Consider the following 12,500-nt stretch of genomic DNA (forward strand, 5'->3'; position numbering starts at 1 on the left):
TATAAGAGCAGCTCTAGTGGTTTATTGATTGAAAACACACTCAGTCTTGCAGGTTGAGTGTAGATCTGAGCTACAGCGCATGTCGACCTGCATAATCTCTACACACACACACACACACACACACACACACACACACACACACACACACACACACACACACACTCAGACGGCCACCTGCTGCTGTCTGGATTATCAATCTGTCTGAGTCCAGATGCTTCATATGTCTCATCAGCTCATCTATGCATCTCTTCAAAACAATCACTAAACGACATCATCACATTTCTCACAACTGCGAGTTTGTGTTTTAGAGACTGTAATCTTACATGCGCTGTGACTGTGAGATGCACACGAGTTTTAAACCAGAGAAATGTTACAGCTAGAGATTCTTTAAAAATGTTTGGAACTATTTTATTTATATTATTAATTTATTTTATTTAGGTAATTTGGTAACACTTTACAATAAAGTTCCATTTGTTAACATTAGTTAACGGCTTTAGTTAACATGAAAAAAATATGAACATTACTTCTATGGCATTTGTTAATCTTAGTTAATGTTAAATTCAGCATTTATTAATATAGTAATGTTGAAAAGTTGTATGTTAATATTATTGGTAACACTTTACAATGAGGTTCCGTTTATAGTTAACTAGTTACATTAATGGACCTGAGCTGCACTTATTATAATTAAAATCAAAGATTAATAAAAATACTGTCATGAGTGTTTTCCTCAATGTTAGTCCATGTTAGTTAATGCATTAACTAATGGGACCTTATTGTTAAGTGTTACACTTTATTTTAGTGCCCTTGTTACACTTGTTACATGTACTTACTGTAATAATTACAATATATTATGCATAATTTCATGCAATAACCCTATAGCAAGTATATGTTGTTAATTAATATCACTCAGTACTGTAACAACGACAGATGTCTAATATGATTTGTTGGTAACACTTTATTTTACATGTGTCTGTTACACGTTACATGTAGTTACTATAGTAATTACTATAAATTGTGCTTAATAACATCAAATCCTAACCCTAACCCTGTGTGTAGTTCATTATTATTACTCAGTAACGCTGTAACACGGACACCTTAAAATAAAGTGTGACCATGTGTTAACCTAAACTAGTCAAGAACTAACCTCAGCTTCAAGAGTAACAGCTCTGAAAACTCAACATTACACTGGACTGGATCACTAACAAACGCACACAACCGTAACGTCAACATATGTCTAATAAACACACAAAGCACAAGCACAAAACAGCAAGTTTGAGACACTGAAACATGAGGAGAATAAGCCCCGCCCACCCTCTTCCTCTTCCTCCACTCGGCCCTTTTCTTCAGCTCATCTCCACACACACACACACACGTACCTGTCAAGCGTATCAAACGTCTGTCTCGTTCTCATGTTCTTCTGTGTATCTCCTCAGTTGTACGACACTAAACTCCACACTAAAGTCTCAGTCAGTGTTTCTCGTCCCCTTTCATTCTCGGTGTCTCTCTGTCGCGTCCTCTGCTCACAATCACACTACAAATGCCTCTTTCCCCTCTTTATCCCGAGGTAAGATACTTACTTTTCAGATAAAGCATATTATGACAAATCGGCTGAACTGTGTGTGTGTGTGTGTGTTATGCGTGTGTATCCAGTGCTGTAAATACCATGATAGGGTGTTAGAGAGAGCAGATTTACACAGCTGATGCTTGAACATTTTGAGCGTGTCCAGAGGAAAATGTGGCTCAAACATGGCGCTCGCAACACCAAAGCCATGGGTTCGATTCCCAGATCAGATTTGTACCTTGAATGCAATGCAAGTCGCTTTGGATAAAATCATCTGCCAAATGCATGAATGCAAACTCTCTCTGACACATTTACGCTCATGCATTTGACAGATGCTTTTATCCAAAACGACATACATTGCGATCAAGATATACTGTATATATTAGCATGAATTCTGGGAGTCGAACCCATGATCTACTGTATAAACAGGTGTTACTGACGCATTTTAGTGCATCAGTGACTGGTCAGATCTCCTGAGGGCCTGAAAACACCAGGCCTGAGTCCAGCTCACTCCAAACGCTCTGTACGAGACACGAGAGAGGCTTTCACACACATCTAACTCACATTAGACTGAACTGTCTGATTTGCAGCATCAGAACTGATCAACACACGACAAAAACAACATGTGGAACCGGAGATCTACACAAGAACAAGAGTGACCGTACAATTTGGTCAAATATGGAGGTGTTTTGTTTATCCTTAATGTGTTGAGTATCATAAATGGAAGGACCTGTACAATTATGTGAGCCATGAATTGTAGATCTGTCACCTTGTCAAAGACTCTTCCCAGAGTATTTGGATCTTGTTTTCTCTGTAATGTCTTTCAGATCCAAATAAAAGTATTCAAATATGTGTGAGTGTGTGTTTGTGTGTGTGTGTGTGTGTGTGTGTGTGTGTGTGCTTGTGTAAGTGTGTGTGTGTGTGTGTGTGTGTGTGTGTGTGTGTAAGAGTGTGTGCTTGTGTGAGTGTGTGAGTGGTGTTTTTTAGGCCCTGCAGATTAAATACTGTAAGCTTCTTATGTGGTGGATGTGTCCTTAATTTCAGTCTGCTCTGGGTCCTAGTGCCACACACTCATGAGACATGGAAAATTCCAATACAACACACCACAGATGGATGGATGGATGGATGGATGGATGGATAGATAGATAGATAGATAGATAGATAGATAGATAGATAGATAGATAGATAGATAGATAGATAGATAGATATCTAACACAATAACATTAAATAAGGTGGTAGTTCCAAAAAGCATTTTAACTTTGCAATAAAAATAAAACATTTTTTTTTTCAGGATATCAATTTGTTTTTGTCCATATATTTAAATCAAATATTTATACTTTTGGGTAATACTAAAAGATGAAGTATACGAAACTTGTTTAGAAAGTGTTGATATCTCACTGTGAACACTCAACTCATGCATTATAATTGTAGACAATACAGTGTCTAGATGTGTGTGTGTGTGTGTGTGTGTGTGTGTGTGTGTGTTAACTGAAGACGAACAGGTGTGTGTTTGAGTGAGCGCGTGCATGTTTCTGGATGTTTTCCCCCCAAATTAAAACAGTGTCAACTCACCAACTTTCCTGCAGACGCGATGAATCCTGTGATGATGAAGATGATGATGACGATGATGATGACGACGATGAAGACGCGGGTTTCTTCTCGTGTATTCCGCCAGTTTGAGACGCGACCTGGTGAAGATATGACAGATATGAAAGGTCTGAACAGAGGCTGTTATACTGTCTGTGTCTCTTTATATCTGCTGATAAACCCCTTATAGAGTTTCTGTGGATTTGAAACTAGAAGAAATCCGATTCAATTAACAAGCGCAGAATCCGCTTTACACGCGCTCATTTACATCCTGACAATCATATGACAATACTGGGAGATTCACGAGCCTCAAACTCCCGCCAAATCACACACACTTCTGGAAAACTGTGTACACAATATAATAATGCTATAGCCTGAATTACAGCAGACAAATAGAAGACAAAAGATGAACTACAGTTTTAAAGAAAGGTTTAAAACGAAACGAGCGGATGGGTTTCAATTATTATTATTATTCTTTCTTTAGTTTTGGCAGAGGAAGTAGCCTAAAACACCAACAAATAGCTTAATCATTTCATTAATTACAAAATATTACATCAGAAAAATGTATAGGCTAATTCCTATTATAGTTTAACCTGGGCCATTAATTTTTGTAATTAACAAGTGTAAAAGTCTAAAGTAAATATTAAATAAAAGATACAGTTGATGAATTTAAATGAACATTCATTAGGATATAATACAAAAAACAGCAGAGAGAGAGATGATGGTGGATATTTGTGGGATTTGTGGAACACTGGGTCCTTTTGTTTCTTTAATCCCGTTTGGACGCGCACGCGCGCGCGCACACACACACACTCCAATTATTTCAGTATTTTGCAGCGATGTGAAATAATGAAATGTGTTTTTGTATGGCTGTGACGTGTAATCTGTTCTCTGAAACTGAGCCATGAACGCGCATAACAGTTGCTTTAAATCGATCAGAGCTTCATCACATCTCTGATCATTACACTGGACCGGAGATTCATTTCTTCTTATCACAGAATCTCTGATGTGTCAAACAAGTCTTCACACAGGCCCATTCTTCATCTCTGCGAATGTTTTAGATATTTAGAAAAATAAATAGGACACATCTTTGAAATGAATAAATTCTTTAAATTGCCGATACCAAACGTACTGAGTTATGAACAATAATAACATTAATGTTCGTTCCAAAGTTATCTGAAAAGGTCATTCTTGGAACATTTTTTTCAGTTGGATGTTCGTCTAACGATTTTTAAATGTTACTAGTTTCAGAACGTTCAGAAAACATTCAAAAGTAACATTCCTATAATGTTTGAAGAAACGAAATGGAATGTTCGCTTAGGAATAACCAATAAAACCGACAGTGAAATCTTTAATGTTCTTAAAACATTAGCACAAAAACAAACAAATACGTAACGTTTTTATTTAAAAAATATTTGAGTTTAATGTTAATAAAATGCAATGTTCCCTTTTCGCATTCCGTTTTTAAAAAACTGGATCTTTTGAATGTCCAAAAAATAACTTAATGGGAACGTTTGCAAAAAAAATATTGGCTTTTTTTTATTTAGTGATTTATTGCGTCTTAATTCAAGCAAGTGTTAGTTTAGATAAATAGAGTAATATAATGTTAGCAACAAACACTAACAACACAGTAACGTGCATAATTTATTCAAACAAAATATACTTGTATTGTGATTTTTTTCTAAACGCAATATATAACTTCTTGAATCTGAAAGAAGAGAGAGAGAGAGCGAGAGAGAGAGAGAGGGAGAGAGAGAGAGAGAGAGAGGGAGAGAGGGAGGGAGGGAGGGAGGGAGAGGGAGGTGTGAAGGGAGGGGTTTGTTCAGGTCTTGTTCTTCTCTAATTAGCCGCCTCCTCCTCCTCTTCCTCACTTCAACACTATCAGACGGAGACGGAGACACGCGCACCGAGCGAGCGAGCGCACCGAACACCCGAACACCCGCACACCCGCACCGGACACCGGACACACCGACCGCTGATGCCCGCTGGAGCTCACAGAGAGCATCTCACATCAAAACAGAACAAAACAACCTGAAACTGACAGACAATCAGCCTGCGTAAAAATAAAGATCCATTTCATACAGAAACAGACAGAAGGAGAGAGAGAGAGGGAGAGAGAGAGAGAGAGAGTGAGACAGGAGGAGAGAGAGAGAGACAGAGTTTATAGTCATGATGTCCTACATGAAACAGCCTCATTACTCCGTCAACGGCTTGACTCTGTCCGGAACCGGGATGGATCTCTTGCACTCCGCCGTCGGATACCCCAGTAAGTGCTTATTTAACTGCGTTTGCTTTTTTGGATTTATGCATTTTCCATGTCATATGAGAATTTATAGGTCAGATGTGACATTTAATGCGTGTCAAATGACATTTAAACTGTGCGTACAAATGCTATTTAAACTGCGTATAAATTTATGTTTAATGCGCGTAAATATGATATTTAAACTGCGCGTAAAAGTGCTGATCGGCTTATCCTTAATATTCATATTATTTTAATAGTTTAATAAGCGACCTGGAACTGAGAAAATTGCTAACAACTCTCATAATGAAGTATTTATGCATATAAATGCGCTTAGAAAGGTTCTGAAAACATCAATATATTATGAGTTACTTATAAATATGATTTATACTCCCTTATGCTTTTCAGAATGATAAAAAATATTTTGCGTTTATTAAAGAAAGGCTATCATGACTAAATACAGTTACAGCAATCGAAAATATAAGGTTTATAGATTAGGCCTTTATATCGAACTTCATTTTGAATTCGCCTTGTATATAATTTTTCGAATTAATATGTAAAAAATCGAATGTTAAGTCAAAGCAACGAATATCCCTTTAAATGAGCTGTTAAAATATGAAAATGAGGGCGATGAACTAAAATTACACGCATGTGAAAATGTACATCGACAGTTTCAATTGATAAAATTATGATAATTATGATATAAATTGTATAAATATAAGATGGTTTGGTTTATTTAGTTTAAGTTCTGATAACCGTTGAGCCAAATGCGAAATAATTATCATTGTAAACACGGATAAATATAATAATTAATGCTGCTGATTGAGATAATTAATGCGAGTTTCCCGTTTGATCAATTGCAGTAAAACCTTTATTAATCCACAGAGTCAGAGATATTATATTATTTAAAAAAATAAAACCAACAACGCGTCGGTTAATTCATTATCAGGTTTATAGACTAAGTAAAAACATAACATTTATATATACTACATAAATTCTTTCTTTTACAAGTGTAATAATAATTAAAAAAACGATTACAATTATATTTTTGAACATATTGTTTATAGATAGATAGATAGATGCACATTGAAGACAAGATGTTGAACTGTTGGTGTTTATGTGTGTGTGTGTTTTCAGACACGCCACGCAAACAGCGGCGCGAGAGAACCACATTCACGCGCGCGCAGCTCGACATCCTCGAGGCGTTGTTCGCCAAGACGCGTTACCCGGATATATTCATGAGGGAAGAGGTCGCGCTCAAGATCAACCTGCCCGAGTCCAGAGTCCAGGTGAGGCCAGAACACACACACACACACACTATACAATAAGGTCCCATAAGCTAATGCATTAATTAACATTTGCCAACAATACGCAAAAATGAGTATATTAATCTGTAATAAAAATACAGCAGTTGATTGTTGAGTTCATGTCAGCTCAGTCCCATTAAATAATATTAACAGATACTTTTTTAATTTAATACTGTACTATTAAATGTTGAAATTAATATTAACTAAGTTAAATACTTGCTTTTAAAATGTTGTTCATCGTTAGTTCATATTAACTAATCTAGTTGACTAATATTAACAAATGGAACCTTATTGTGAAGTGTCACCTATATATATAGTGCTGTCAAATCGATTAATCCCAATAAGTCAATTCTAACATAAAAGTTTGTGTTTATATAATATATGTATATATGTATACAGTATGTACACAGACACACACACACACACACACATATATATATATATTTTATAAACTAACTTTTATGTTAGATGTGATTAATCGCGATGAATCGATTTGACAGCTCGAATATATTTGTGTGTGTGTGTATATATATATATACACATTAGTGCTGTCAAATCGATTAATCGCGAGTAATTGATTAATCACACTTAATCGATTTTTCCTGTTTGTTGTTTATTTGTATTTCTGATATATATATACATATATATATCAGAAATATAAATAAACAGAAAACAAAAATAAATTAAATTTAAAACAACTCAAACCAGCGAAGACATCAGCATGTTTTATGCGTCAGAGGCGTCCCAGGCGTCCTGTAGCGTAACCCGACTGTGTGTTTTCCTGCAGGTGTGGTTTAAGAACCGGCGCGCCAAGTGTCGTCAACAGCAGCAGCAACAGACCAGCGGCCAAACCAAACCCAGACCCCCGAAGAAGAAGTCCTCGCCCGCCCGCGAGCCCAGCGTGAGCGAGGCCAACACCGGCACCAACTACAGCCCTCCTCCCCCCCCTCCTCCCCCCGGGACCTCCATCACCCCGAGCTCCACCAGCGCCACTGTGTCCATCTGGAGCCCGGCGTCCATCTCTCCGCTGCCGGACCCGCTGTCGGTGTCGGGGACGTGCCTTCAGCGCTCCGGTGGCTACCCCATGACCTACACACAGGCCCCGGCGTATGGGCAAGGCTACGCCACCTCCTCGTCCTACTTCACCGGGCTGGACTGCAGCTCGTACCTGTCTCCCATGCACCCGCAGCTGTCGGCCACCGGAGGCGCTCTTAGCCCCATCACCGGCTCCATGAGCGGCGCTCTCAGCCAATCACCCGCCTCGCTGTCGTCCCAGGGCTACAGCGCCGCGTCACTGGGCTTCGGCGCCGTCGACTGTCTAGACTACAAAGACCAAACGGCGTCCTGGAAACTGAACTTCAGCGCCGCGGACTGTCTGGACTACAAGGACCAAAACTCCTGGAAGTTCCAGGTCCTGTAGGGCGTTCAGAAGGGAAAGTCAGTGCACTCTTCAAATGTAAAGGTTCCAAATGGCGTCTGCCGTTCGTTTTGTGCATTTTGCGCAGTGGAAATGTCAAAGGGGTTCTTCATTGAAGCGTTGTTTATTTTTTTAAGAATCAGGGTGATCATGTCAAACCCATATTCTGAGGCGTTCGTGCACAAATGAAGCGTTTCGTTTGAGTTCTGGACAGAAGTGAAAACTGACTGGAGATGTTTCTAAAGGACGATAACCAGAACTTTTACTGTCCGTCTTGAGTGTTTTGAATGAAGTCTAGCTAGATGATAGATAATCAAGCAGGTTCTTTAACTGCGAAGATCAAGTATTTAGCGCGTTCAGTAAAGCAGTGACTTACACCTCGATCTGACAATCATCATCATCATCATCTGTACTGCAAAGGCTCTGTCTTGATGTTTTAGGAGGTGTATCACTATCATTAGACTAGATGATGTTTCATCCTTCAGAATCCCCAGAAACATATTCTTATGAATACGCTGCTTTTGATACTGAAGAACGAAGATGAAAGTGCTTTTGTGTCAGATAGGTGACAGAGCCCAAGATGATACATTTGTGTTTTATATGTTTCTTTAATTGATATTATAATTTAGATCACAACATCTGTTGTCTGAGACGCCACACACTCTTTCTTTTCAATGTCAAACTTTACTTGAATGAAATCATGTGTTGCGTTACATGGAATTAAACTCTCTGACTCTTAACGTTTAGATTCTGCCAACAATCAGTGTTTGTTTTATTCGTCAATCTCAGGGGTTTTCAGGTTTTATAGGCTCCAACGCTCTTAATGTTTGTTTGTACAAAATCTTTTTTTTTTTCAAATCAACACTTTTTTCTGTCTTTCTTTGTAATGTCCTGCTTTTTCATTGTGTTTGCTTCTAGAGTCTTGTAGTTTTGAGACTTTCAATGAGTAATAAATAAACATTTCTTTCCATAAATACAGGACAAGTCGATGACGTTGGTTTTTTATTTAAGTCTTTTTGTTTAGAAAACAAAATAAGATCTTTTCAAATCAGTAAAACCAGTGGGTGTAAAAAAACCTGTTAAATATCTAAAGAAAAAGGAAATTAGTAAATGAATGAATGAATGAATACATAAATTATTGAACAAATAAACTAACAAACATACATACATAAAAAAATTAACAAATACATACTTGCATTAAAAAACAAACAAATAAATACACAAAGAAAAAAGAAAACAAATAAATGCACATGCATACAAACAAAAAATAAGTAAATACTTGCATGCATGCATACATAAGTGTTTTATTTGTCAAATAAATGTATAAATGATCAATAAAAATAAATAAAAAATAACAAAGTATTTAAATGGCTAAATATTTTAATCCTAAAAGAAGCTCTACGTTATTTATGCATGAATTGATTTGAATTTTTAAATATGAGCTGGATATGTTGTTTTTATTAGATTCGCCCAATGAAAATGAGTGCTGTACATACTGTACACACACACTCTCTCTCTCTCTCTCTCTCTCTCTCTCTCTCTCTCTCTCTCTCTCTCTCTCTCTCTCTCTCACACTCTCTCTCTCTCTCTCTCTCTCTCTCTCTCTCTCTCTCTCTCTCACACTCTCTCTCTCTCTCTCTCTCTCTCTCTCTCTCTCCCCCCACACACACACTGATTACAGCTTTTTCCAATTGCTAACACACAGTTTTGCAAACTAGGCTGGTTTTATCAAAATACTTAACACAATTCACAAAACCACACACCCAAACTGCAAAATACCTCATATATCCTGCAAAATGAAGCACTGCAACCAAAACTAACATATAGCGTTATCAAAATCAAACTTTTGCAAGAAATGGCACACACTTCATTCATATTAGCAGATTTTTGTCTAACCAACTACACACTGTTGGGCATAATGAAGAGCACTCTCATCTTTAGTATGCTTTGCCATAATACTAAAATAGTTGAAATTGTAGAAAATTCTTCAGATTGTTCACATTCACAGAAATATTTGCAGATACACACACACACATGCTGTTGAAAACATTTATTTTTTTATTTTTCACCAAACAAGTCAGTGCAACATATGCACAGAAGAAATATTTACACTGGACTGAACAGAAATATGCTAAAAAAAAACAGTTTACTGAAAAAGATTGAAGTGTTAACAATTAAGCATTATAACAGGTGTTTGGTCAGGTGACGCATGTATCAGCCAATCAGCTCATGGAGTGTCTGAATGGCAGTGTTTTGAAATGGCAAACATGTGACTTTATGTCAGATTGGTGTGTCTTATGTAGAGAACCGTGTTCAGTGCATTTAAAAAGTGCCATTTTGAATTGCAAAATGTGTGTAAAGCAGAAAATGTGTCTAGACTTTTGGAGACTTGAGAAGAGGTTTTGCTCTGTGTGTCAGTTTAAATAATTGTGCTGTGCATGTCATTTTAGTGTGTTAGCAAATGGAAAAAACTAAACCATCATGTGTGTTGTCCATCATGTGTTATGAGAAAGAGAGAAGCAGAAAGAAACAAGTTAAGATGGAAAGAAGAGTCACAGAAGTGTGTGTGTGTGTGTGTGTGTGTACGTACGCGTGAGAGAGAATGTGTGTGTGTGTGTGTGTGTGTATAATCTGGATGGATGCAGCATATGGCATGTTCAGTGCAGATGGTTTCAGAGACTCTCAGGACTTAAAATATGATTCATTTCTTTCCCTCTAATCCACAGACACATCAGAGCCGGAGTTCCTTCAATTTGCCTTTAATCGATTCCTAATCCCCCCCCCACACACACACACACTTAAACATACACACACACACACACACACACACACACATACACACACACTTAAACACACTCACACACACACAAGTGGGGCAGAATGACTGTAAATTAAAAACAAATATGTACACTTTTAAAAATAAGGGTTCCACAAGTTTGTGTGTTTGTTAGTGTGTGTGTGTGTGTGTGTGTGTGTGTGTGTGTGTGTTTTAATTAGGACTGAAGAATATATATTTATATGTGTATTTTCTTTTACTCATTTAAATGCCTTCATATTTAAAAACAGATATAAACACACATAATACCTGCAGCCAGATTTGAAGAAATGATCCTGAAATGTCACATCCTCATCATCTTCATCATCATCATCATCATCATCATCATCATCATCATCATCCTCATCCTCATCCTCATCATCATCTTCATCCTCATCATCCTCATCCTCATCTTCATCCTCATCTTCATCCTCATCTTCATCATCATCATCATCATCAGTCGCGTCTCACCTGTAAAACACAAGCTAATTGAAGTGACTGTCATCATAACGACTCTCGCAGCGTCAGGCTTCAACACTTCAAATCCCATGACATGATCATCAAAAATCTCCATCGGTCTTTTGATAATAATTTTATATTTGGCTTTTATCTCTGAATTGTAGAATTGAAAAGTAACTAAGTTCTCTGCATTGGAGAACATAAACTAACAATGAGCAATACATTTCTTACAGCATTTAGAAATGTCTGTCTGTCTGTCTGTCTACAGTAACTGTCTGTCTGTCTGTCTGTCTGTCTACAGTAACTGTCTGTCTGTCTGTCTATCTGTCTGTCTACAGTAACTGTCTGTCTGTCTGTCTGTCTACAGTAACTGTCTGTCTGTCTGTTTACAGTATCTGTCTGTCTGTCTGTCTACAGTAACTGTCTGTCTGTCTGTCTGTCTGTCTACAGTAACTGTCTGTCTGTCTGTCTATCTGTCTGTCTACAGTAACTGTCTGTCTGTCTGTCTGTCTACAGTAACTGTCTGTCTGTCTGTTTACAGTATCTGTCTGTCTGTCTGTCTACAGTAACTGTCTGTCTGTCTGTCTATCTGTCTGTCTACAGTAACTGTCTGTCTATCTGTCTGTCTACAGTAACTGTCTGTCTGTCTGTCTATCTGTCTGTCTACAGTAACTGTCTGTCTATCTGTCTGTCTACAGTAACTGTCTGTCTGTCTGTCTGTCTACAGTAACTGTCTGTCTGTCTGTCTGTCTACAGTAACTGTCTGTGTACAGTATCTGTCTTTCTGTCTACAGTAACTGTCTGTCTGTCTACAGTAACTGTCTGTGTACAGTATCTGTCTTTCTGTCTACAGTAACTGTCTGTCTGTCTTCAGTAACTGTTTGTCTGTTTGTCTTTAGTATCTATCTGTCTGTCTACAGTAACTGTCTGTCTGTCTGTCTTCAGTATCTATCTGTCTGTCTACAGTAACTGTCTGTCTGTCTACAGTATCTGTCTGTCAGTCTACGGTAACTGTCTGTCTGTCTGTCTTCAGTATCTATCTGTCTGTCTACAGTAACTGTCTGTCTGTCTGTCTGTCTGTCTACAGTAAGTGTCTGTCTGTCTACAGTAACTGT

The 12,500-nt window shown here is 37.8% G+C and overlaps 1 protein-coding gene and 1 long non-coding RNA gene across 2 annotated transcripts in view; one reads left to right on the forward strand and one right to left on the reverse strand.

The window, feature by feature from the left end:
* The window catches only part of LOC311091402, a 12,984-nt gene extending 8,096 nt beyond the window's left edge, over nucleotides 1–4,888 (reverse strand). Inside the window, exon 1 of the long non-coding RNA XR_014608065.1 lies at nucleotides 3,134–4,888. This is a non-coding gene — a long non-coding RNA (uncharacterized lncRNA). The remainder of the gene's footprint in view (nucleotides 1–3,133) is intronic.
* A 122-nt stretch (nucleotides 4,889–5,010) lies between these two features.
* otx5 (orthodenticle homolog 5) lies at nucleotides 5,011–9,089 on the forward strand. Its single transcript, XM_084127340.1, has 3 exons — nucleotides 5,011–5,414; nucleotides 6,525–6,676; nucleotides 7,482–9,089. The coding sequence occupies exons 1-3, from the start codon at nucleotides 5,318–5,320 to the stop codon at nucleotides 8,112–8,114; spliced, it is 882 nt and encodes a 293-aa protein (XP_083983466.1). The 5' UTR covers nucleotides 5,011–5,317; the 3' UTR covers nucleotides 8,115–9,089.
* The last annotated feature ends 3,411 nt before the right edge of the window (nucleotides 9,090–12,500 follow it).

The sequence above is a fragment of the Abramis brama genome, assembly GCF_963993115.1.
Source record: "Abramis brama genome assembly, chromosome: 10".
Taxonomy (NCBI): Eukaryota; Metazoa; Chordata; class Actinopteri; order Cypriniformes; family Leuciscidae; genus Abramis; species Abramis brama.

Bases quoted from the DNA above. Each gene is read 5' to 3' on its own strand.
- otx5 (XM_084127340.1), top strand. From the start codon at position 5,318: ATGATGTCCTACATGAAACAGCCTCATTACTCCGTCAACGGCTTGACT. The intron at 5,415-6,524 runs GTAAGTGCTTAT...GTGTGTTTTCAG, and splicing joins CTCCGCCGTCGGATACCCCA to ACACGCCACGCAAACAGCGG. The intron at 6,677-7,481 runs GTGAGGCCAGAA...GTTTTCCTGCAG, and splicing joins TGCCCGAGTCCAGAGTCCAG to GTGTGGTTTAAGAACCGGCG.